This window comes from Myxocyprinus asiaticus, chromosome 5 (assembly GCF_019703515.2).
Source record: "Myxocyprinus asiaticus isolate MX2 ecotype Aquarium Trade chromosome 5, UBuf_Myxa_2, whole genome shotgun sequence".
Taxonomy (NCBI): Eukaryota; Metazoa; Chordata; class Actinopteri; order Cypriniformes; family Catostomidae; genus Myxocyprinus; species Myxocyprinus asiaticus.
In genome coordinates, this window is record NC_059348.1 from 40,820,135 (window position 1) to 40,846,197 (window position 26,063).

At 40.8% G+C, this 26,063-nt stretch overlaps 1 protein-coding gene across 2 annotated transcripts; it reads right to left on the reverse strand.

Annotated features, from left to right (window-relative positions):
* Positions 1-383: 383 nt before the first annotated feature.
* LOC127440624 (chromodomain-helicase-DNA-binding protein 8) lies at positions 384-25,422 on the reverse strand. Of its 2 annotated transcripts, none has more exons than XM_051697328.1 (38): positions 25,386-25,422; positions 21,552-22,635; positions 20,916-21,188; positions 20,697-20,813; positions 18,448-18,920; positions 17,900-18,011; positions 15,984-16,187; positions 15,687-15,755; positions 15,338-15,393; positions 15,127-15,244; positions 14,930-15,013; positions 14,473-14,610; positions 14,158-14,279; positions 13,098-13,341; positions 12,517-12,693; positions 12,033-12,176; positions 11,847-11,945; positions 11,599-11,758; positions 11,234-11,444; positions 10,906-11,101; positions 10,617-10,787; positions 10,201-10,491; positions 9,874-10,094; positions 9,561-9,763; positions 9,026-9,182; positions 8,818-8,907; positions 8,593-8,696; positions 8,276-8,399; positions 8,055-8,130; positions 6,905-7,179; positions 6,590-6,822; positions 5,747-6,403; positions 4,305-4,651; positions 4,119-4,205; positions 3,264-3,365; positions 3,080-3,190; positions 2,667-2,771; positions 384-975 (listed from the first exon to the last, which is right to left on the reverse strand). In XM_051697328.1, exons 1-38 carry the CDS (start codon positions 25,391-25,393, stop codon positions 601-603), a joined length of 7,818 nt encoding a protein of 2,605 aa, XP_051553288.1. In that variant the 5' UTR covers positions 25,394-25,422; the 3' UTR covers positions 384-600. The 2 variants fall into 2 exon arrangements, with proteins under 2 accessions (XP_051553288.1, XP_051553287.1); XM_051697327.1 differs by having other exon boundaries at positions 20,697-20,816; positions 25,386-25,421.
* Positions 25,423-26,063: the final 641 nt, after the last annotated feature.

The window sequence follows — 26,063 nt, forward strand, 5'->3', positions numbered from 1 at the left end:
TAAACTCATAATTTTTTGCATCATTGCAGGCATAGGAACAACTCTACTTTGTACAATACAGCCATCATCTGTCTAACATAGTTTCAGTAACTAACCCTAATTCCCAGTCCTACCTTTCCCCCCCGAACATACAAATGATTTACATCCAACAAAAAAACTCCATGTTCTACACCAGACCGAGGCACCACGATGGCTCAGCTTAGTGCTTGACTATGGACCTCCAGCATTCTGTCATACAGTTCAGTCTGAAGGTGTGGAACAGAACAGCTCCTCTCAAAGTCATAGAAGATGTAAGAGGCTTACTGTGGGTTTGTGACACAAGTAAGGACATATATCTGAATTAGCTGGAATTGTGGTTTTGCACAATATGCCCAATGAGGTATAAAAAAAAAAAAAAAAAAAAAAAAAAAACATGCCACCTGTTCCTTTCCTCAAACTACACAAAACAGTCAAGTAGAAATCCAACCCAAGAAAAAAAAATCTGTTACTCAATATTTAAAGCAATGACATCAATAATAATTATAAAAATAATGATGGCAGAATATAATAAAATAAAAGACTGTCATGATCTCGGTTTACTACATCAAACATGAGATTTGGTCAATCCTCAGAGCTCGAGGAAGAGTCTGAATTTTTCGGTGCCATAATGACATCCAAAATGGCATCTCTGTCTGAGCTATCATAGCCGCCTTGTGACAAACTGTCGCCTCCGTCCAAATCGAGAGCACTTGGCTCCATCTTCACATCGTAGGCAGTAGTAAGGAAGTGGTGAGATGATGTGAGGTGACCACCGTCTTCCAGGTCCTCATCATCCATCATGTACGCTCCATCAGAAACTAACGTCTCTTCTTCGCCTCCTCCCAAGAGAGGGTCATCAGACTGGATTGAAGGGGTTGTGAGGTAATGTCGGCTCTTTTTGGGAATTGAAGCGTGGGGGCTTAGGAGTCTGTGGAATAAACTCTCAGGCAAGAATCCCTGAGATTGAAGAGAACCACATTAATTTCCAGATTCACAACTCACTATGGTTGACCTAATATATAAAGTAGTAGTGACTAGGAATGTCATAAAATATCAATACATCGATCACTGTTTGGCACAATATTTTCTCAAGTTTTTGAGGCATCGATATATTAAAATTAGCTGACATTTAAATTAGAAGACTAACTTTTGTGCTTTCCAATTCACTGTCAGTTGGCCTTACGTATAATGTAGTCTGGCATAATAGCTTTGGGAGACCACAAGGGGTTGACATAACATTTACTGTACTTAAAACTGAAAGATGTGTTGATGTGGTGCAGGTGGCAGTCCAAATTTGCAAATCTAGTCACCATACGTTACACACAAAAGTTACAAAGAATTTTGCACTACTTCAAGAATGAACAAAGTGACGTTGATGCATTTGCAGGTTAGGTGTATGAAACTGGTGTAACTGCTCAAACTGAACGAGATGAAATGGTGACATTTATTATGCAATTTCTTAAATAGGAAAGCCTTTAATAGGTTTCATTCTAGCTGTCAAACCACAAAAAAATCACTTGTAATTTAAAATAAATTGTGTAGGCTATATGAAAGATACATACACACAATTTATTATCCAGTGATGGTTAGAGTAAATAATCTATGTCCTTGGTTGATTTGGGACAAATTTAATGGAAAACTATACAAGATGCGCTCTGCAGTGTTACTGCAGATTTGAGCAGCCTCTGGAGTCATAGCTGGGCACCACCTACAATCGGCTAGCAGTGGCTGCGGTGTGCGTACCTTTACAGAAAATAATTTTCTAAATTTAGAATGCAGCACATCGTCCACCAGACGGGTCCGGTGTGCGACCACGTTTAAGTTACACTGCTGTTCACACTTTACAAAAGTTGTGTTGAGAAATATGAATAGACAAAGACTATTGTGATACGATCAGCCCCATTTCAGATTTCAGCCCTATCTGATAAAAATGCCAATATATACTGATAATTATCAGAGACAATTTTCTGATTATTGATGCTCTTAAAAAAACCTAATCCCAAGCATAGCAGTGACCATCAAGATGTAAGCACAACGTTTTGTAAGTAAATGTAAATTAGCATGAGCAGAATTTGCAGAACAAGCTGTTATTTTACATGAAGACAGACATTTGAAATTGTGTTTTTTTCACTCCGTCATCTCTTTTGAGTAAGCGGGCGTGACTCAGGGCATTAACACTGCGTGAATGAACCCACAGTGACAAATAACATTTGCCATTACACATTTAAAGTGAAACTGGAGTGCTTCACTTTCACTTAAATCCTTGGTTTTATTTTTTCGTGGGAGTTAGGCGTGAACCTCCAAAGATAGCATATGCTTCACAGCGCTTCAAACCTGGTTCAGAAGCGGTTAATCTTCACACGTTCTCCAGGAGCTCCGGAGTTCAATTGAGTGAGACACTCAAACATGCTTTCATTTCCTTATTTAAACAGTAAAATGTGATTGGAATTTAAAGTGCACAATAATCGAAGTTATCTCAAATAACCACGGTTAGATTAAATAACCACAATCAGACAATTATATAATAATCACGACAGTCCTACTCGGAACAGTTTTTGATGTCAGGGTAGATCAATAACCAGAATCAATTACCATTGGTTTAACAGTACACAGATACAGTATACTGAGCTAAAACAGGAGACACTGACCGAGTTGCGAACAGTCTCGGACCATTCTGGTACTACAGCGTGGTCAGGATTCTCCTCCAGATATTCCCTCAGGTCCTGTAGTGCAGGGCCGTATATTCCACCATACTGAAAAGCAGGGAAACATACATTTATCAAGACTAGTAATGTACACTAAATCACATCAACTGTACCAAAAACAACAAATGTCTTCTTGGAAGTAGTAAGCCACAAGAAAAAATCTTAGCCTTCAGGCTAACTACTAAAATACCTTATGTACTGTTAAGTGTGTAAATGTTTGTATGTTTTCCATTAATAACAGAACCTTTGCTTACTTGCATCAAGTTAAAGAAGTGTTTAGCCAATATTTGAAAATAGTGGTAAAAACCCCAGTGACTAATCAGCAAACTGCCAGTTGTCTTTAATTCTTTTCTCACCTTCTTGCCCGTCCTCATGTCTATGACTTTTACTCTCTCACTGCCTGTAAGTGCTGCTCCTTTCTCCACCCTCTTCCTCCTCCTCTTCCTTTTGGTCCGGTTCACCAGTAGCTGCAACAAGAACATTATGAGATGTTTTGGTCCAAGCAGAACTCAGAATTCAACTTGAGTGTTTTGCACTTACCTCTAACATGTCTCCTTCCACCTCATATTCTGGGTTTTCTTTGAGCCAGTTGGGAAGGTCCCTCCTGCGGGGAGCATGGAGAACTCCCTCTTCATCCTCCAGCTAAGGGTCAGACAAAAACCACATTTCATTTCTGGAGTTTTCTGTAATTAGTTTCATGTGAATGAAATGAAAGCGCTTAATTTCACCACAAGGGGTTGACATAATATTTACTGTACTTAAGACTGAAAGATGTGTTGATGTGGTGCAGGTGGCAGTCCAAATTTGCGAATCTAGTCACCATACATTACACAAAAATTTACAAATAATTTTGCACTACTTCAAGAATGAACAAAGTGACGTTGATGCATTTGCAGGTTAGGTGTATGAAACTGGTGTAACTGCTCAAACTGAACGAGATGAATTGGTGACATTTATTATGCAATTTCTTAAATAGGAAAGCCTTTAATAGGTTTCATTCTAGCTGTCAAACCACAAAAAAAAAAGATTCACTTGTAATATAAAATAAATTGTGTAGGCTATATGAAAGATACATACAATTTATTATCCAGTGATGGTTAGAGTAAATAATCTATGTCCTTGGTTGATTTGGGTGAAATTTAATGGAAAACTATACAAGATGCGCTCTACAGTGGTACTGCAGAATTGAGCAGCCTCTGGAGTCATAGCTGGGCACCACCTACAATCGGCTAGCAGTGGCTGCGGTGTGCGTACCTTTACAGAAAATAATTGATTCTAATTTTAGAATGGGGCACATCATCCAAAAGCGCTTAATTTCCTACGTTTTTCTTTTCCTGAATGGGTTCTGCTCTCAAGTCATGCAAAGGGCAAGTTTTTGAGATTGCATTTCTGTACCTCATGATCCTTTCGTTTCTTGCGGATACTCCCTTCACCGTTTGGCATCAACGCCTGCTTAGAGAATGTCAGCTTCAATCCCTCCTCCTATAGAAGATGAAACCAATGTTAGAAGAAAGTTGAGGTTTAGTATCTCTTGAATATCCATTAATATAACCCATCCTAAATGTCTGAATGCCTCCTCACCTTCAGGAGTTTTACTGTGAACTCTGTATCATGGCCTTCAACAGCTTCAGCAGATAGGACACTGTTGCTTTTGTGTGCCACTCGGGGGTATCCCAGGTCATCTCCAAGGTCAGGTTCTTCAGATGGTACATTAAGTTGTACGTCTGAGACATAGCGGCGCCCTGACGGCCAGTGTCCCATCAGAACAAGTGAACAGAGATTATCTATTCGGTTTATCAACACTCGATCCTTGGGCCAGTCGACTCTGAGAGGGTCAGGGAGGGACTCTGTCGGGGCACCTTCTTGGGACGGTGTGAGTGAGAGGATGCTGTTCTCTTCATCACCATCACACATCTTAAGAGCTGCGGCTGAGATTGGACTCATTTTAGTTATACATCACATATAATCAAACCAAAACACCTCATTTATCATTTGAGAACACTTAAGCCCAAAGTATACTTCGATTTGACGGTGCACACATACACAGGCATTTTGCACATGCACGATACGACTACTATGAGATACTGGACTATTTCTCTTCAGGTGTTTACACTTATAAGGATTTCTTTATATTCCTTCAGACTCAAGTTATACCATTACAGGTATCTCCTGATCTCCACACACACACACACACGTGTTCTTGACATACATATTTACTGTTGCTGTTTTTACCTTTGTCTCTAGTTTTTTTTTAAAAGCGATTATATCTTCTAGCACATCATGACAACAACGGCTCAAATGTGAGTGTTGCCACCTTGTGGATACACTAATTAGTGCAAATAATTCCAGGCTCATGTGTATTCTGCTCCTTCAAAGACATGCAGTTACAAAAATCTGGCTGCGCGTTTAGTGCTCGAGCAATCTGCTGATGAAGAGATTTGCATCACGCGTTCTGTATGCGGACGCTCAGCATTTGTGTTTGACCGAAGTATATTCTGGGCTTTAGTGATTACTGCTGGGAAATCTATCATTTAGCTGGTAATGCAAAATTAAGCATTTTGAGTGCTTTTAAAAAGAGTGTCAGACTATTGAGATGCATAATGTGTTAGTAGCAACTTAGATCTTAAACATTAGTACTAAAAATAGTGTTAGTGTTGGAAAGTTCAATTAAAATAATGTTTTGTGTTATTTTTTTATTATTATTATGAAAATGATATTGGTGCTTATGAATTAAAATGATTCTATTTTCATGAAACTATTTTACTTTTGCATTAAACAATTTGAATATAACTAGCCACAATGGCTGTTTGGATAAAATTATGTTTCTCTGATTGGGTAAAAAAACAAAAACAAATCTTAAGCCATTTCAGAGCAAATAAATAAACAGATACATCTGAAATATAATAAAAAAAACAAACCGATAAAATATCAACTAATTCTTGATAAATCACTAAGTCATAATAAAGATTCACATATGTAAACTGTGTCATCACAAACATGTTTGAAATGGGGTAATATCTCACCTTGTTCTCGCTCTGCATCACTGTCTCCACTGTCATCTGAGCTGCCAGAATGACGGGAGGAGGAAGACGAGCCAGAGTCTGAATCAGAATCAGAGTCTGATGGCCCTTCACCTCTCTCTCCTCCCTCCTTTCTTCCACTCCCACTGGAACCACCATGTTTGCTCTTCTTCCAGCCCCAGCCAGCTTGCCCTCCAAGTTTCCCTTCAGAGTGTAAAAGGGGCACGGCAGGAGTGTCTGACTGACAGAGGGTATCCACCTCCAGCAGCCGAGACTCAACATCTAGCCCCTCCTCTTTGATACTGGTCGGCTCCTGTGATTGGCTAAATGTATGATTCTGCAAGGCTGCTTGAGCTTGCTGGTTCTGGAGGTAGTCGAGGCGGGCCTGGCTAAATGAGTACTGTGGGTTGGAAAAGATGGAAAGTTCAGTGCGGCTGACGCCGTGTCTGGCAGCAGCTAAGAGCAGCTCGTGGTCGTGCTGTGGCATGCTCCACCAGCTGGGAAGGTCAGAGGTGGGTGGTGCCAGAGGGAGGCGTTCCTCCAACAAGGGATGGGGAAGAACATGCTCACGCAGTCGACACAGCAAGCTGACCCTGTAGAGTGTGCGAGAGGCTCGTTCCTCTGTGATAGGGGCCAGGAACTGGGACAGATCTTGAGATTCTATTAGAGGAACAAGGGAGAATGAAAAACAGAAGAACAGAAAAATTATGTTGATCTAACTGCAGTTGATTGTCATTACAAACCACAAAATGAAAATGTTCTAGTTATTATATATATATATATATATATATAAAAAGAAAGTCTTCATAATTTCAAGTACGTACAAAATAAAATAATATATTGTACCTTCTCCACGTGCCGGTCGAAGGTGACACACCTTCCGACACATGGACATGAAGCACTTGAAGTAACGCGTCAAGCTCTCATCGGTTTTCTTGTCAAGTCGAGCAAAAGAACGGAAATGAGTCCAGTCTATGTTATTCTCATCCCCTTCTGGAGTCTCTGCTTCCTTCTTTATTTTCTCTACTCCAAAGGTTGATACTACCCTGTAAAAATCGCACTCCTCCCTACGAGTCCACCTGAAATGGAGATGCTTATGAGATACCTGGACAGCGCAACTGAGGGGGAAAGCTTCAGTAACAGTTTTCTTGGGGAACATACCTTTGTTGACGTTGTTGTCGGGCAATCTCTTTGAGTTTAGTGGCTTGTTCACAGCGTCTACGTCTCCGGTCGCCCTTTTCTGCAGCCTCCATCTTAAGCTGTTCTCGTCTGTAAGTGCGTTGATATGCTGTGATGAGACGACGCAGTCGAGCAGTTAGTGACGAGCTTGTTGGCCAGTAACACAAATCTGATGATCCCAAGGAAAGCCCCTCAACCTGCACAGGGGCAGAGCGATCCTCCACGCAAATCTCACTGTCTGCATTCACAGAATCAGCCTGAAAAGCAAAATAACCACATCTATCATTTAATTTTAAGTGCACCTATTATGGTTTTTAAACGTGCCTAATTTTGTTTTAAAGGTCTCATACAATAGATTTACATGCATCCAAGGTCAAAAAACACTTTAATTAGCTCATAATTTAAACTGCAGCATTACCATTTTTTTTCCCAGTGTCTCAAACGACTCGTTCAATGATCCGTTCTAAAGGATTCATTCTAAACTCCTGCTTTCAGAGAGCCTACTCTGCTCTGATTGGTCAGATGTCCCAGTCTGTTGTGATTGGTCTACCGCTTACAGTACGTGTCGAAAAGGAAACGCCCACTACCATATCAGAGTTTCAGCTCCGTCTGAAAAAATGTCTGTTTTACCTTACCAATTTGAGCCTGAGTCCGTTAGTGATACATTGGAAGATCAACCCGAACCACGACGAGAACAGGACGTTTCTCTGTGGTAAGTTTATATGTAGTTTGACAATAATGTGAGTTAGCTGGTTAGCAGAAGCTAGAAGCTAACAGGCTAACAGCCTGCACCGGCTGTACATGTAAACAGACCAGAGGCGGGTTTTTTGTTACCAAATTACGAAGGTTAGTACAGGAAGTAAGTCTGGAATTACTAACGACTCGTTTCAGGTGTTCAGAATCGGTGAATTTCTTTTGGGTGTCAATAAATCCATATTTTGTGCACTTTGATTTTTGAAACTTTGCAGACATTTTACATTCACAAACAGCTATATAACACACTACATGAAAGGTAATATTTGAAAAACCATAATAGGTGCTCTTTAAGATCCCAATTAAATAATGCTTTAAGATATATAAAAAAAAATAAAAAATAAAAATAAAAAAATAATGTAATTTAAAAGGTCCTTACCTCCTCATATACTTCCTTGGTGTGTCTTGATGCAGGTTTGAATTCTGGATCTTCACAGTACTTGTCATAGTCTCCTCTAAGATGCAAAAAAACCCCACCAAAAACACAAGGTCACAAAATGTTCAACGGTACTCATCCAAAAGTGTCAATATTTCAGTCAATCAGGCCATATTTTGATAATGCAGGTGAACAGCTAGAGACGGGCTCCATTTGAAACTCACCCTTCCCCAAGCTCCGGATCTGCTGCTTGCTGCTCCGCATTAATGTCCTGTTCATTTGGGCGCCCACATCGCTCAACAAAACACAAGCAGGGGTCGGCACGCATGGTGGTGTACATCTCATATCCTGGCACAGCAAAATACAGGGAGGAATATATCAGGGTTTCATATCAACTAGTTAGTCAATTGTCAGAACTAAATTAAGATAAAAATAAAAAATGCAACATGAGTGCAATACTACCAGGAAGTTCTTTCATATGGGACACTCATTATATTAATACTTTAACAAGACATGACTAGTTAGTAAAGCCCACACATACCGTGCTTATAGACACCAATAAGTAAGCATCGGTCCGCTTCTGCATCCCACCAGCCAGATGGAGCATCCTGCTGCTCCATTTCAGGCAACCAGATATCAATATCCCTGCACGTAAACACATAAATCTGCCATTAGTGGAGAGTCATTTGTGCATCTCCATGCATGGGTGAGTGAGAGCTGGAATTGTGGCAGTCAGTTTCTAATGAAATGAGACAAATCGCTATACCTTGCATCAGCTCCTCTCAATACAGAATCAGCATGTTCTCCAATGACTTCCTGCTTTAGGTAGTATAGCATGCGCACTCTCAACAACACTCTGCAAGAAGGAAAACAAAGGAAGACAGAAACAATATTATATGCAGAGAGGTTCTTTAAATTATACTAAATTACATCTGATTATAGTCAATTGTTGTGTCCATGGAGGTGAAACATACTTGTTGCACTGGTGTTTGAGGTGCTTGCGGTAACTGTCATCAAGCAGCAGACTGTCAGGATTGTATTTGCGGATCCACTCGACTTTCTGCACATCAAAAGAGCTCTGAGCCTTCACTCGTTTACCCTTTCTGCCACGAGGAACAGGGATGGACAGACCTATAGCAAAGGAGAAACCCTTTATAAGCATTTTATAAAAAGCTCATACTGCCATGCCAAGGCAAATGCAGTAACTACACAATCTCTTGATCTGGTCTCTTAGACTTTACCTGTCCTGTGACTGTCTATGCTCAGATAAAAAAAAAATAAATAAAAAAAAAAGATTCTTGTAATCCATATTTGGCTAGACAGTAAAAAAACAAGACGTTTTTTTTGTGTGTAGTTACTGTGTTCTGGCTTTGTAGCGCAGTATTGCCTGCTTAGAATGAATCTACCTGTTAAAAGACCACCATGGGCAGTCTCATTGCTGGTAGTATCAATAAACATAACACAAAGACGATGTAAACTGATAATGATTGTAATGAGACAAAGCCATACCAGAGTGATTAAGCAGAGCTTGTGGTTCTCGTCCATTCTCTGGCGGGGTGATCAACTCCCAGATGAAGCTCTTGATGTTCTCGTCTCCACGGTAATGCAACAGACAGAAAACCAGGATGACACGGCAGATGGTTTCCACGTCCCGCTCACTCAGACGCCGCTTACACCGAGCATGAGACAGGATATCCCGCCAGCGCCCCCACCTGTAGAGACAAACGCATGCAGAAATGTTAAGTTTCAAAATTGCATGATTTCTTACACCAATGATCATGAGATGCTGCACAAAAATTCAGGAAGAAACATATTCACAAACCCATAAACAAGTAGGTGTTTCTCCACTCTGAAGCAGTCTGTGCGTCCATAACCTCCACCGGAATGCCGATCTGAGCGTCGAGAGACCCGGGATTGGCGAGAATTATGGGGTGGGTAGTCGTCGTCACTGTCCAAGTCAGACAGATCGCCACCTTCACCACGCAGACTGGAAAACTGACGCGTCTGTTTCCTCACTCTGGGAGTGTCAATCACAAGAGTATTCTGCAAAGGATTTGCATGAAAGAGAGGAAGAGATGAAGATAAACATGGGAAGACACCAAGGAAAGTGTTAAAGAGAAAACTACATTATACAGACACTACACTTTACCTTCCTGTTGAGAGTATCCATGTCTATGTCTGCTTTATTGGCCCACTTTTGCCAGAACTCGGGATCATCCAGAGCGATATCTGTGCGGTTCTCAGATGCCACAAAGCTGGCCTTGGAAAAAGTGGATCCTTTGCCTTCACTCTCTATAGTGATGGTGGTTGCCCTTCTCTGTAAGATCTGATCAATGTCCTCTTCACAGAATCGACTGCCCTCATCATTCTCGTCCATTATGGCCGCATAAGCACCTTTACGAAGTAAATCCTCAATTTCTTTCTTAGAGAACTGTTGGATCTGAGGAAAAACAAGTTTATAGCACACCACTGAGTGACTTCTTTCTTCCACCTTGAACTTGTAAGTTTTAGCAAACAATTTAATACAGGAAAATTTAATTACCATCACATTTCTTTCAGTCTTACCCCATTAACATTACTGTCCTTGTTCCCACTCATGCTTTGCAGAACAGCTCGATCAAGACCAAGTTTAAGACTGGCCTTGTCCAACATCTCCCTCTCATACGAGTTTCTGGTGATGAGACGATACACCTTCACCGCTTTAGACTGACCAATACGGTGACAACGTGCCTGAGCCTGTGAGCAAGAAAAAAAGATAAACAAAAGGAACAACACTGAATGCCTAGAAAAGGAAACATGACTGAATGACTGCCATTAATTGCATGGAAATCACTATGGAGAAAGTTATCCTTGCCTGAAGATCATTCTGAGGGTTCCAATCAGAGTCAAAAATGACACAGGTGTCAGCAGCAGTCAAATTAATGCCCAACCCTCCAGCTCGAGTACAAAGCAGGAAGACGAACCGGTCTGAATCCGGTTTACTAAAGCGATCGATGGCCGCCTGTCGCAGGTTTCCTCTGACCCGCCCATCGATGCGCTCGTACAGGTATCTGATCAGACAGAGAATGACAATCAAGGAGACAGTTAACTGCACATCCAGTCAAGTAAAACAACTGCCCACATTTTTACTCATACTTCCATTTCACTGTTTACATAGATGTAGTATACATCTACTGCTGTACCTCTTGTGTATGAGGTAGTCCTCAAGGATGTCAAGGCAGCGCACCATCTGGGAGAAGATGAGGACCTTGTGCCCTCCAGCCTTGAGGCGAGGAAGCAGCTTATCCAGCAAGACCAGTTTTCCTGCCGAGCGCACCAGAGCCTGGAGATGGAAGTCTGGAGCTAGAGGATCATACACCTGCCTCAGCTCAGCCACTATCTTCTCCTCAGCACCTGCACAGAGAGAAGACAGTTGTCAAGCATTGAAGCTGAACCTCTTATAAACAGGAGGGAAAAAAGACGAATACTTTTAGGTGAATTAGATGAACTCCTAGGTTTTACAGAAGACGATGGTTAATTGCATCATGTAAGGTGTGCAGTTCAGTACCTGTTATGAGGTAAGGGTGGTTGCAGCACTTTCGAAGCTCCATCATGGTATTGAGTAGGTTGGGCACATTGCTGTTGTGTGTGGCTCCCATGCTGAGGAAACTAAAGTTACGCTCTAGAATAGCACGATAATACTTCTTCTGTACATCAGTCAACTCCACCTGGGGAACCACAACAAATAATGCAATCAGAACCAAACTTAAAATATCAGATTGTATAGACACTAGAGTCTGAAGGAAACATGCACACCTCAATAATAGTCTCCTGTTTTGGGGCGAGGTTCTTTTCCACATCCTCCTTCAGCCTACGCAGCATCATGGGCTTCAGAATAGACTGAAGTTTCTGGACCTGATAAATACAGACAGAGGAAGAGCATTGAGAACTGTTCATTATCTCAACAGAGCAAAGCACACCTGACATATGTTTGTGTTCTACCTGCTCCTCTGTTTTGAGATCTCCAAACTCCCGTAAAAACTCAGTCTCAGAGGGGAATTGGGCTGGTTCCAGAAAATGCAACAGACTGAACAATTCCTCTACAGTGTTTTGCAGTGGGGTGCCTGTCAGCAACACTTTATGCTCCTGAAAATCAGAAAGAGAGAGGAAGAGGGGAAGTGAGAGAGGCCACATCCCACAGAGCTTATATCTAAATTAAAAGCATCAAAACATCTAAAAGATCACATGTACAGTTAGGTTAAGATTACATGATACTGAAACCAAATACTGACAATTTTGCAAACATATCCAACTATATTGAAGGTGAAGTGTGTAATTTTAAGAAACAGAATTCCAAAGTTTATGACCGTATTTAAATTTTTAAGTGGCACAAAAATAACACAATGCACCTTTTAACAGATAAGAGTGAAAGGCATAATTCACAACACCTGCCCAGGCTGGGATAAACCTTTAACTGGCTACTTACAAGGTCAAGCATCTTGAGGCTGTCGAGAAGCTTGCAGTTTCTGTTCTTCAATCGGTGAGCTTCATCAATAATAACACAGCGCCAAGAAATCTCCCTCAGCTCTGGGCAGTCTGATAGAATCATCTCAAAGGTTGTGATCAGAGCATCAAATTTATAGGCCCCTGGTATTAAGTGTCCCTAAAGAAAACAGAAAATAATAAGAAAGTCAGAATAGGAGCATCAATCAAAGTCAAAATACCTTATTAGTATGAACAATCTGTTTTCAGTGAAAGTCAACTTTTGACTTTTGTTATCTTTTTCTCAAACAAAGTTATTGCATGGCTTTAGCAGCACAATTTGTATGGACTATTATGGTTCTTTTTAGTCCATTTGGAGCTTCACAGCCACTGGTCACTGCCTAGTTTTGTTATATGAGAAAAAAAAAAGAGCAGCTTCCGTGAAATAACTCCTTTGTGTGCAACCAAATAAAAGAAAATCCAACTGGTCTGAAATGAGGATGCATTGTCAATTTTTATTACAGTGAGTGAGATCACATACTGAACAGAAATAAACTGAAGAAAACACAATGCATCTACACAGACCTTTTCATCTTTGCAGTACATCTCATACTGCTGGATCATCTGTCTGCTGGCCAGACTGCCATGGTAAACAATAGCATTCATATCAGTCCAGGTGGAGAACTCTCTTTCCCAGTTCGTAATGGTGGACAAAGGGGCAATGATGAGGAATGGCCCCTGGACCCCTGCAGCAAACACCTCTGAAAGAAGGACTATTGACTGAATGGTCTTACCAAGACCCATCTCATCTGCCAGGATGCAATTTTGCCTGTGAGGGAAGACATGAGTATGGAAAGAAAGGAGTGAGAATTGGACAAAGACAAATCATGCACAAGTTGTTCTGGTGTTACATGAGCTGTTCTGTACTGTTTCTATACAGTTTTGCCAACCCATTCATATCTCAGCATTGACAACTATTAAAGACCCAATGAAATTGTATCTAATTAAAACAGGAATTTCAGATGGCCTTTAATTTATGTCAATGCATTACTTGGCTGTATCACTCTACTACTGGTGCACAATGGCTGCTGTCACATCATCCAGGTGGATGCTGCACACTGGTGGTGGTTGAGGAGAACCCACTATTCACAATGTAAAGTGCTTTGAGTACATAAAATGTTCAAAGAACTGCAAATCCACACTTAATGCACCATAAACGAAAACACTTTAAATTAAATTGTAGAGAATTTCTCGCCACCACCTTGCTCTATGCCTACGCTTGCAGTCCTGCAACAATCAGTGGGTGAAGAAAAAAAATCTGTATAAATTACTGGAGTAAGGCCATATTTATTTGAGCTAAGACACCAGTGTGATGATTTCGATGACGCCATCAGTCAACATTGGGAGGGCACTGATGTGTCAGAATAGTATGCGGTCAAATTATTTGCATCTCTTGAACTACCGTCAGCTTACTGTTGTAGCATTAGATTGGTGGTAGGTGGTATTTATAATTAAGGAGAAGGAAGAATTCTCATTCTAAAGAACGTTTTATTGGACATACTGTAACTGTGTATGTTCCCCTGAACAGGAGATAAGTCATCAAAATGTATCAATCAATTTATATCAATCTATCTGCATATATTACCTGTTGTACCAGTTAAAGAGCAGCCAGTTGACTCCCTCCAGCTGGTACTCTCGGAGTTGGTTTCCATTCTTGTATTCTTTTGACTCATCAAGTTTCTTCCAGGCACTTGCAGGAGGTCGAGGCTGATGGAAGAACAAGTTATGTTAATATAGTCCACTGCCTCTTCTCAATTACTTCATGAAAACTGACAATACAGATAGGGTCCAGTAACTCAGGTCAAGCAAAAAACTGCTACAGCGACCAGGATTTGTGAGAGAAGAGAGAAAGAGGCAAATAAAATGACGTTTGGCTAATGAGAGTGCAACACGAGCTTACGGTTCTCTTAAGGCGGGGTTGGCGACTTTCAATCTTCCTAAATTCTTCCACTTTTGCTTCATCAACATCCTCCTTGAGCTCCCAAGTAGCATCTTCATAGGGCAGAGAGCACCACTTCACCAGGTAGTACACAACCGGCTATTGGGGGGAGGGGCGGGGTGGTTACGATGACACTCAGAACAATTAGTCAATAACATTTTTCACTTTGACTCTTTTTCTGGATGTATGGGAATAAAGAATACAGTTAATCTGGAATACAATGAAGGGTACACCCAGATTTCAGTTTGAATTATGGACAGCAACATGTTCAATTCACATCACAACATAAATCAACAGGTCTTCATCATTATTTACTTGTATATGGTAATTCTGATTTCTCACTGTTGCCCCAAAGAATAGAAGCTATTTCATATTGGGTCTTGGAAAAGCATTGGGTATGTGGTAGGCAAGTCTTTACCTCCCCATTGTCCTTATCAACACTATGTGATTCATCCAAGATACGATCGACCTCAACATAGTCTGGATTGAAGGGCTCCTCATCCTAAAGCACAGGAAACAGTTCCAGATGTACTTATGGATAATATTCAACCAAACCAAATATAAATACGGCAATATTTTTGCAAGTTCTATTCATGCTTTTTAATATCGTCCCACCTCCTGAAATATATTCCTCATTTGTGCCTGTTTAGTCTTGAATCTCTTCAACTTCTGATGGATCCTCTTGTCTCTCTCCAGCTGCTCAAGACTGGCCCATTCACAGTGCATGTACGAACTAAGGACACGTCACAAGTTAGACATATTCCAACAAGAGACATTTCCACAGTAGAGCATTTCAAGTTGAATGAGACAAAAGATCATGACTCACTAGTTTTTGTATTTCACAAAGAATTCCTCCACATTAGTATACTGCCCTGGAGACACCTGAAACCAGACAAGAATACAGTATGAGGGCTTAGAGTAAACATAGAAGTCTAAGGACACTTGTTCAAAGAATATTCCAGGTTAATTAACTATGAACAGAATGTGAGGCATGCTGTCAGTTTCCAGAGACTTGCAGTGTAATTGCCCAACTGTCAACCTTTTTTGTTCATTTAAAAAAAAAAAGTTATTTTCTGTGCTGATAGACAGCATTCCACAGATCTTCTCAAATGAGCTGGAATTACTCCTTTGTAATACCAGTTACTCTGCTTAAGTTGCATGAACATATGACTTGCCTCCTTTTTGGTCACCCGCAGAGACAATATTTTATCCACAATAGCAGCATCCTCCTCACTTGGGTTCTCCTGAAGCGCACATGCAGAAAAATCAGATTCACGCTCATACATGTAACAAAAATGCGAGTATAAACTATGCATAGTTATATCAAAGATTACTTTTTTTTTTTTAATACTAGTATCTTGTGGCAATTGTAAACAAATGATTAATTCTAACAAAACCAGTTATGAGAAAGAAAAAAAATATGCCAACAAACAATGAAATTCCAACCAGCTATGACCAGAGAGCTGATGTACCACAAAAAACTGCATGCTTGCAAGTCCATCCCCATCGAGCTCCTGTTGGAGTGCTGCTCCCATTGACTGGGCATGCCCTACAGCAGACACGGTAGTCGTGGTCACATCAACATCTGCGTCTACTTCATCTTCATCATCTGTGATTTTAATGTCCAAATCTTCTGTGTACTTCTTCCTCTTCACCTGACGGTTAGAGCGCCTCTTCTGTTGGGAGAATTACATTGAAGTCAAAACATCAGTTCTATTGCATTGTTCTGATGCTCTCGATTTAAAATGTAATGGTACCCAATGCTATTCTAATGCCTGCCAACCCATCTGCCTGCCTTATTGTATGTTAGTACTGAGTGAATATGCTTCAGTATACTGAAATCCATAAAGGTTGGGACAGTATGAAAAATGCTAATAAAAACAAAAATGAGTGATTTGTAAATTATATTCACCCTTTGCTATATTGAAAGCACTACAACTACACATTTTATGATGTTTTACCCTGTGAATTTCATTTTTTTATTTTTTTTATTTTGTACAGTAATTTCAAATACACTCCAAAAAAGTTGGGACAGTCAAGTGTTTACCACAATGAAACATCACCATTTCTTCTAATAACACTTAAGCATCTGGGCACTGAAGACACAAGTTTAAGCTTAGAAAGTGGAATTTTCCCTCATTCATCCATTATGTAGGTCTTTAGCTGCACAACTGTATGGGGTCTTCAAGCCGTACGGTGTGCTTCATAATGCACCACACATTCTCAATTGGAGACAGGTCAGGACTGCAGGCAGGTCAATCTAGCACACACACACTCTGCTTACACAGTCATGCACTTGAAATCTGCGCAGTATGTGGTTTGAAGTTGTCATGCTGGAAAATGCAGGGATGTTCCTGGAAAAGACAGTGCTGGATGGCAGTATATGTTGCTCCAAAATTTTTACATATCTGTCTGCATTTATGGTTTTCTCACAGATGTATGAGTTACCCATGCCATGGGCACAGACACACCCCTGGCCCATACAGACACTGGCTTTTGTACCTGACACTAATAACAGCTTGGATGGCCCTTTTCCTCTTTGGCCCGGATAACACGACGGCTTTGTTTTTCAAAAACCTTATGAAATGTGGACTCTTCAGACCAAAAAACACAGTTCCGCTGTTCTACTTTCCATCTAAGATGAGACCGAGCCCAGAGAAGTCGACAGTGCTTCTAGACAGTTTTGAAGTAGGGCTTCTGCTTTGCATAGTAAAGTCTTAACTTGCATCTGTGGATGCAGCGGCAAGTGGTGTTGACTAACAAAGGTTTACTAAAGTTATCCCAAGCCCATGTTCATGATATCCATTACAGATGAATGCCATTTTTTAAGACAGTGAGGCCTGAGGGATCAGAGATCACACGCATTGAGAAGTGGTTTTCTTCTTGCCCTTGATGCACCAAAATTTGACCAGATTACTTGAATCTTTTAACTATATTGTGCACTCTAGAGGATGAAATCCCCCAACTTTGTGCTGGATTATTTGCTTAAGCATCTGTTGGCAAATTGACAAGTCTTGAATGATCCTTGCTCTTGAAGGACTATTCTGTTTTTGGAGGCTCTTTTTACAGTATACAGTATTATGACACAATTGCCTCACCTGTTTAACATGTCATGTTTCACTTCGCCTTTTCAACTCGTCAAATTGTTATTAGTCTTAAATTGCCCGTCTCAACTTTTTTGGAGCGTTGCAATCATCTGATTTGAAATTACTGTACATTTTCAAAAAAACTATGAAATTCACAAGGTAAAACATCATTTAATGTGTACTTGTAATGCTTTTAATACAGCAAACGGTAAATATAATTTACAAATCACTCCTTTTTGTTTGTATTAGCATTTTTCATACTGCCCCAACTTTTTCATAATTGGGGTTGTAGAATGCGATACCTGTGACATGTCCTCCAGGGTGCGGGGAGAAACAGGTGGGCTAAGATCTATGTCTGAGTGGTCAGAGGATCCATTTCTTTTCCTTTTCTTTCCACCCACTAGAGTGATGGTGCTAAAGAGAGGCACAGATAAATAATAATAAAAAACAAATAAACTACAATAACATCTTCTAAAAGCTGTCACAATGCTAGGGTGTCGTGAATCGTTGCCAGGGTGTTGCTATGGGGTTGCTCAGGTGTTCTGTGTTGTTGCAGACTGGTCTAAAGCAAAAGAGCCCACGATCAAGTCTCTATGGTTTTTTTGACTCCTAGATATGGCTCGGGTTCCACCTTCAAAGTAAGATTTTTTCATCCATTTTATCGTCTGGCACCTTTAGGCCTAAACACTTTGAAAATGAATACCATAATGCTACACAATGTAGCGTACAATTTGAGGTTTCATTCAAGTCCGTAGCATAAACTGAGCAGGACGAGTTATGTACCAAAGTTTAATACTTAAAGTTAGAGGTATATGTACCAAGTCATGGAGGAAATGCAAACATTACTTACTTGAGCTTAGTCTTGGCTTTACTTTTACTGCCTCCACCTCCAACAACCACTCCACCTACTCCTGGAGTCTTAGCCTTGGATTTCTTATCTCCTCCTGTCACTACTTTCCCTGATCCTGCACTTGGGCTTTTCTTCTTGCTACTTCCTCCACCTCCTTTCTTTTTAGCTCCAGCAACCCCTGTGGCACCCTCTACGTCTGCAGAGGTCTGTCCAGCAGGCAGCTCATCCTGGTTGAGCACTCGTGGGATGTTCCTTTCGCCCCTGGCTTTGGCCCGTGCAATGGCCTCAGCCACAATACGATTTGCCTTTTCCTGCTTGCATAGGGTTTCCACTCTGCGCACGGGTTCCTGGATTTTAGCCAAACGTACACCAGTAGACGCCACTGTAGTGGTGGTGCTGGCTGCAGAGCTAGCAGCAGAGGTATTGATAACTTTCACCACAGAAACGGCTCCACCAGCACAAGAAGCCGCATTCTGCGGAAAAAAGGTGTCTCAGATTTAATTCCAAGCACTTTTACAATTGGATACAAAATTCATGTTTCACAACTCTTAAAGACAGTATGTTATAGTAATAATTATATCATACATAATCATATAGTAATAATGATATTGATGCTATTAGTTTTGCTATGGCCAGGGTACTGCACAGTACTGTGTTAAATTTAACCTGATCTCATGAAAATTACTTGACTGTGGCAACATTTCAGTTTCAAGGTGAAATGTCCACTGAGGGGTGCTAAAAACGAGTTTAATGTTCTCCCAAAACGATGAGGTTTTGAAGGTTAATACTTTATGGAGTTTTAAATCAATAAAACCTTCCTCCCTAACCTAGACCTTTAACAGAAACCTAACCAATAGTGTCATAAAAAGCAAAGATAATATTTTTTTCTATTTTGAAATGAACAAAACCTACACCCCTACCCTAAATTCTACATCTAAACCTAATATTGTCATAAAAGCAAATGTGAGAAGAAAAACTGAATAGCTAAAGCAGCCACATCATTTTGTGGCGCTTTATGTCACGTTGGGCTAACGTGTCAACTGGTAACAAACCCGTGTTCTGGGTTCAAAGTACAATGCTCTATCAGTTGCACCACACCGCAAGATAGTAATGCTTGAGTAAGCTTCTATATGTAGTTGATTATATAATGGAAGCCTTAAAATATCAAAATAAGTAATATCCCCAAAATATCACAATAAGTAAGTGTTTTGATGTAATAACATAGTATTGTGTGGGGACCAGAGGAATAAAATAAGTAAAAAAAACTGCAGTGATACTTAAAACCAGGCATGTAAAAATGATTTAGCAAAACTGTAATTATAGTAATGTTTTTACTATGAGACCAGGTTGATTAAATTGGATAAACGCTTTATCAATTAGCCTATGTTGGAAAATGGAATTGTATTTTTTTTGACATACAATTTGTTACAGAAATACTCAAACCAGTCCATCTGGCACCAACAATCATCCATGCGATTATCTAATCAGCCAATCGTGTGGCAGCAGTGCGTAAAATCATGCAGATATGGGTCAGGAGCTTCAGTTAATGTTCAACCATCAGTGATTTGGAGCGTGGCATGATTGTTGGTGCCAGAGAGGCTGGTTTGAGTTTTTCAGTAACTGCTGATCTCCTGGGATTTTCACACACAACAGTCACTAGAATTTACTCCGAATTGGTGCCAAAAACAAAAGACATCCAATGAGCAGCAGTTCGACGGAAATGCCTTGTTGATGAGAGAGGTCAACAGAGAATGGCCAGACTGGTTCGAACTGACAAAGTCGATGGTAACTCAGATAACTGCTCTGTACAACTGTGGTGAGAATAATAGGCGGGTTGGCGCTGATTTGGTGGCACGAGGGGGACTTACACAATATTTGGCAGGTGGTTTTAATGCTGTGGCTGATCGGTGTATGTATGTATGTATATATAAAATATTGAATATAATGGTTTTAAAAAATTTAATACATATGTAAAAAATAATAAAATAAATCGATGTCTAAAGCGTCATTCCATTTCATTAATATTTTTAATGTATTGAAAAAAAAACAGTTTTGGTCAAGTGACTTATTTTCAGACAAGTAAACCATCAGTTTAACTTGTCTGAAAGGCAAATAGATGAAAAAGCTTAGTATTGAGCCCTGTTACGGCTCACACTAAAACAAAGAACATCACAGTGGATATATGATGGACATTTTTGTTCTTCCCTATAAAGACAAATCCCATAAAACTTATGCAGAGCTTGTCCTACCTGTGGCTGCAGCAGTAGTTTAAGAGGCACTGCTAGTCTTTGTCCTCCTTGGCCTTGAGAAATCTGCACCACCTGAGGGCTGCCACCAGCATTAACTCCCCCAGAAACCAGTTGAAACTGCTGTACAGAAAGAAAAGTATGTTTTCTGTCACCAGCAAGTTCATCCTCAACACACACACACACACACACTCCCATTGCATGACCTGTCCTCTCACTCACCTTGGCTCCCTGCTGGTTGGGCTGCTGTTGAACTTGTAACTGAATGGTGAGCACTTTTGGCTGTGCCCCCGTTTGACCTGCCTTGGCTTGGGCAAGAGCAGCCAGCTGGCCTCCCTGCAGGACCAACTTCCCTGGCAAAGAGCCCAACACCAGCCTGTGCAGCTGGCCCTGCTGACCCACTCCTGCAGCTCCCCCAATTGTCACTGTCCCAGCCTGGGCAGATCCACCTTGGGAGGGCTGCTGTAGCACCAACGTGATCCTCTTTGCTTCACCCTGAATGGAGAGATAGGGGCTACATGGATTCTGACTGTAAAGATTAAAATGACAGTTGACCCAAGAATGAAGATTCTGTCATAATTTATTCACCCTTTTGTTGTTCAAATGACTTTCTTCCATGGAACAAAAAAGAGCTGTTAAACAGAATGATAGCCTGTCATCATTCACTTTAATTTTATGGCAAAACCATGTAAAGAATGTGAATGGTGACTGAGGTTCTCATTCTGCCAAACATCTCCTTTTGTGCTCCACAAAAGAAAGCAAGTCAAACAGGTTTGTGAATGATGACAGAACTTTTATTCTTGTGTGCACAACCCCTTTAAAAGTCCAATTAAACAAAACAAATACAATGAGACTGACCTGCTGTGACACTGCAGAGAGGGTGACTCCTTGAGGTCGGACAGCTGCTGTCGTTCCAGGGGCTGTAGATGCTGGAGCTTGAGCCTGTGTCTGTACTGCCGTCTGCAGAGACCCCTGTGTTTGAGGCTGCACCTGCACCTGTACCTGTGCTGGCTGCGACTGTGACTGCAGCTGACCCTGCGTCAACTGCGTCTGTGCAGATATCTGCATCTGTACAGGCTGCGTTTGCACCTGTGACTGTGTCTGGGGCATCGAGGTCAGTAGCACCTGCTTCATTGGGCCATTTGTAGTCTGAACCAGCCTCTGGACCCCAGTTCCCACCTTCACCTGCCCCTGACCAGCAGAGGTCGCATTTAATACTGTCCCCCCGGAAACAACTGCCATCCCTGGCCTGAGAGGGGTTCCTGTAAGGACTCTAGCAAGGGTGACTTTCCCTGGAGAGCCGGTAGCTCCTGTGACACCCTGCAGCACTTGAGTTTGACCCTGAGGGCCCTTCAGAATGACGATTTTGGGGGCCGACTGCACTGGAGACTGTTGCGTAACAGCAGCAATCTGCTGGGTTTCCAACTGCTGGGTGGCAACTTGAGCCCCTGACACCGGTACTCCGAGAGGGGAGTTCAGCAGAACGGTTGCTGACCCACTGCTATTACTGGCCACGGAGAGAGAAGGCTGAGGCACTGCCTGAACGGAAATCGAAGTTGGGCAAACAGAGACATCCTGGGAGATCTGGGTGAGCTGCTGTGGCTGATGAGTCTGAAGTGGGACAGGCACGGGAGCTGTTGGGATTGGAACTGGATCTGGGACAGCATCACAGAGTATCGGGACACCAGGATCTGGTGTGTGATCTGTAGGTGGATCGACTTGGCCCAGGGCCAACTTCAGTGCCTCCTCAACTGGGTCTGAGGAGCCCTGGGAGAAGGCATCCTCTGGCAGGGAATCCAAATTGAACAGTGGTGTGTCATCAAAAAGGTCCATAATAGGGTCTGCCATCTTGTCAAACAGTTTGTGAAAAGAGCAAACAATAAGTGATATCCAGTGTTGGTACACAAAAATCCAACAAGTCCGAAGAGAGTCTGCAGATACGCTGTTTGAGAAGAAAGGGAGAGAAAGACAGGACAACTGTAAACACCTATATCAGGACCTTAAAGGAATAAATGAAATGAAAATGAAAGTTCTCACATAATTTACTCACCCTCATGCCACCCCAGATGTGTATGACTTACTTCTGTTGAACACAAAAGGGATAGGCACGAGTAGATAGTAGACGAGATAGCAACCAAACTGATATACGACGCTGCAATGCAATTGTTACGATAATCAAAAGAGAGTGTAATTAACCATGCAATGCTATCGTTACGATAATCAAAAGAGAGTGTAATTAATCGTGTTTTGAACAATCTGGGTGCTAAAACGTTTGCTAAACACATTTTATTATCTTTTAATGTAAGAACTTTGACTCGTTAATGGATATTATTTAATAAATGTGAATGTTTGTCCCTGACTGTAAACCTCCCTGCCGTGGGTGCTGAGTCCGATATGTTTGCATGATGTACACCTGCATCTCGATGAAATGGGAGTTGAAGATTTCCACACGAGTTTCCAAGTTAGAAGTCCGACACAAAGTGTAATTCCGTTGCATTTTCCCCAGTTGAATTGTGGAAATTTCGACTCTCCGAATTGAATGGAATGCTTCATGAATCATCACATCAACAACAATACGGAGCATCGCGGCTTTCCCCACAAAAGCGAAAACTTGGACACACACACACACACCAGGCGTGTGGCAGTGGACTCAATGTGCTGAAGCAGCGCATCTACAGCAGGTGAGTGTTTAGCGCAGCTAAATGGAACAGAATGCAGCGTCTTCAAAACTGAACTTCAACTTAATACGCATTTAAAAACGCAATGTTATGGCATCTCCAGTTAAGCCAACCGTGATTTGAAAATAGATTGTTCAGACAGTCACTAAAAAACTGGTGCACGCTTACTAAGATTACTATGGTAACCTAAAGGAAGAACAGACAGACGTGTGTTGCGCACATTCTTTCATTGAGTTGGGCAGCAAATCTTCACATCATGGAAAAATATGATGCATTATATTTTGATTATGCAAACTTTTGTACATTTTGTACCAGATTATCTTATAACAGCCTGTAATAATGAATAGATGACACACTGGAACAACAAGATGCAATGCAGCAGCCAAAGATATTTGTCAGATATGTTATTATATATATAGTTATGTACATATCATTGCCACTCGAGTACCCAGTAGGTGGCAATATGCACAAAGAATGTGAATTGTCAAAACACATTTATGCTGCCTTTATGTGCTTTTGGAGCTTCAAAGTTTTTCTCACCATTCACTTGCATTGTGAGGACCTACAGAGCTGCAATATTCTTCTAAAAATCTTTGTCATACACATCTGGGATGACATGATGGTGAGTAAATGATGAGAGAATTTTCATTTTTGGGCGAACTACCCCTTCAAAGTTAAATTGTGCTCGCAACTCAATTTACTTCCATAATGTGACATACTTCTAAGTGAAACAGAATATTCAATGAGACAAAAATGTATGGCAGGACTTCATTTTATCCACTGAAAATTAATTGGACCATTAAATGATGTCGCTAATTGACAGGTTGATATGAGGGCATGGTGATGTCAGCCAAAAAGAAAAAGGCATTTTAGTTGTAAAGCAAGCTATTACGTTTTGATGAATCATTTAGTGTACAGTAATGAATCGATAACAATAAGACTGGCAATGTGTATTAATAAAAGTAAATAGGGTCAATTTTGATTTCATGCTGTCTAAGTTTTACAACTACATGTCATAAAAAAAAAATAAAAAAAATAAAGCTTTTTGAATTTATGAATACAGCATAAATCATACCTTTCACCCAAATTCTACTATATGAAATTGTCTCCTGATTGGTTAACAGAAAATAGAGCAGAATGAAAGTGGAGTTAGTGTTACCTGTAATGTATTTTCAGGGAGTGAGAAACAGGAAAAGAGAGACTCTCACTCTCTTCCCTCCCCTCTGTCCTCTCCTATTCTCTGGAGTTACTTTTTGCTTTGCTGATTGGACTAAATACAAAGAGATCCATCAATGTATGTGTGTACCGATGCCCTAAAGAAGACAAGAAAAATAGAATGCAAAAAAAAAATAAAAAAATAATAATAAATTTCTAGGCATGGACTTTTTGATTAAACCGTTTATGATATATGATTTCTGCATCTTACTGCATGACAGTCCCATCACTTTTCATAGCATTACTGTTGTGCCCACATAGCACCATAACACTATTCTGAAATGTCTAATAAAGAGCAAAAATCTGCCATATAAATAAATATCTTATTATTTAAAGCCAAACTCAATTCATTATAGTCAGTGATTTAGATAAACAAAACAAACACTGTAATACAAGGGCCGACTTGCCATCAATGTGAAACAACAGTCCTTAACAGACAGTCGGCAAACCCCTTCAATGTTCACAATGGCGATTCCTGTTTCTATAAATGCTAATAAATATGTGGCAGATAACTTTGGCTTTTGCTAATGGCCGATGTAAACTACATCACTGACACTCCATCATTCATAATACACCTCGCAGGCCATTCGGACTCTCTTTCAATCTCTCTCATCAACAAACCGGACCAAACCAAAGGCAACGTGCTACAAAAACCATAGCACGACTACGAACAGACATGGAGAAGGCCGCAAAGCTGTTTCGACATTGCTAGGGCATATTTTCTGGTCAAATATGCACTAATAATGCTGCCATCCTCTGCCCTTACTTCCCAGTAATAATTTCGGGGTGCTAAATTTACCTTTGCATCGACACACATGGCTTTCTCCGTCTCACAACACTGTACGATTACAGGAAACGGCCAGCCTAAAGCAGGAACTAACTTCTTGCCAGCGCTAGCAACGAAAGCTCAGCCTCTGAGCTCATTCACCGGGTGCTGATTGGTCCAACCTCATGGCGCTATCAAAACTAAAATATTCCATTGGCCAAAAAGGTTGTCAATCATCAGTGTGAGGAATGACAGGGCGGGAGGCAGTAGTGTTTCGATCGCACGGGTAGTTTGCTTGAGAGTGCAGTGAATGCGGCCTACTTGTTATCACAGGGGTTTGCGATGCTCGCTTGTTAGAATTTAAACGGCAATTGATTAATTTCTTTATCACAACTGTTTAGAGAAAAAAATATGCCTTTTAATTTTATAAAATGCCTTCACAACGAATTTACTGCATTTTTTCCCTAACTGTATCCAAACGTCTCAATAAAGCATTTGATGTTGAATGAAATTATGAATATTGCCTTGTATATCAAGTGCATTTGTCATATATTGAAATACACGTCATCACAAATTTAGTTTAGGAGTTTAGTGCTGTTATTTATTAGATTATAAGAAAGATATAGCGATTTTACCAATGTAAAAAGCCTATTTCAAACAGCCATATACTTAAAATGCTACCACAAAATACATAATGTGTACTTTCACATT

Excerpts from the sequence above, each read along its gene's own strand:
- LOC127440624 (XM_051697327.1), bottom strand. Across the intron at positions 10,788-10,905 it reads ACCCTCAGAATGATCTTCAG|GCTCAGGCACGTTGTCACCG; the intron begins GCAAGGATAACT and ends TCTTGCTCACAG. Across the intron at positions 9,764-9,873 it reads AAACACCTACTTGTTTATGG|GTGGGGGCGCTGGCGGGATA; the intron begins GTTTGTGAATAT and ends TTGTCTCTACAG.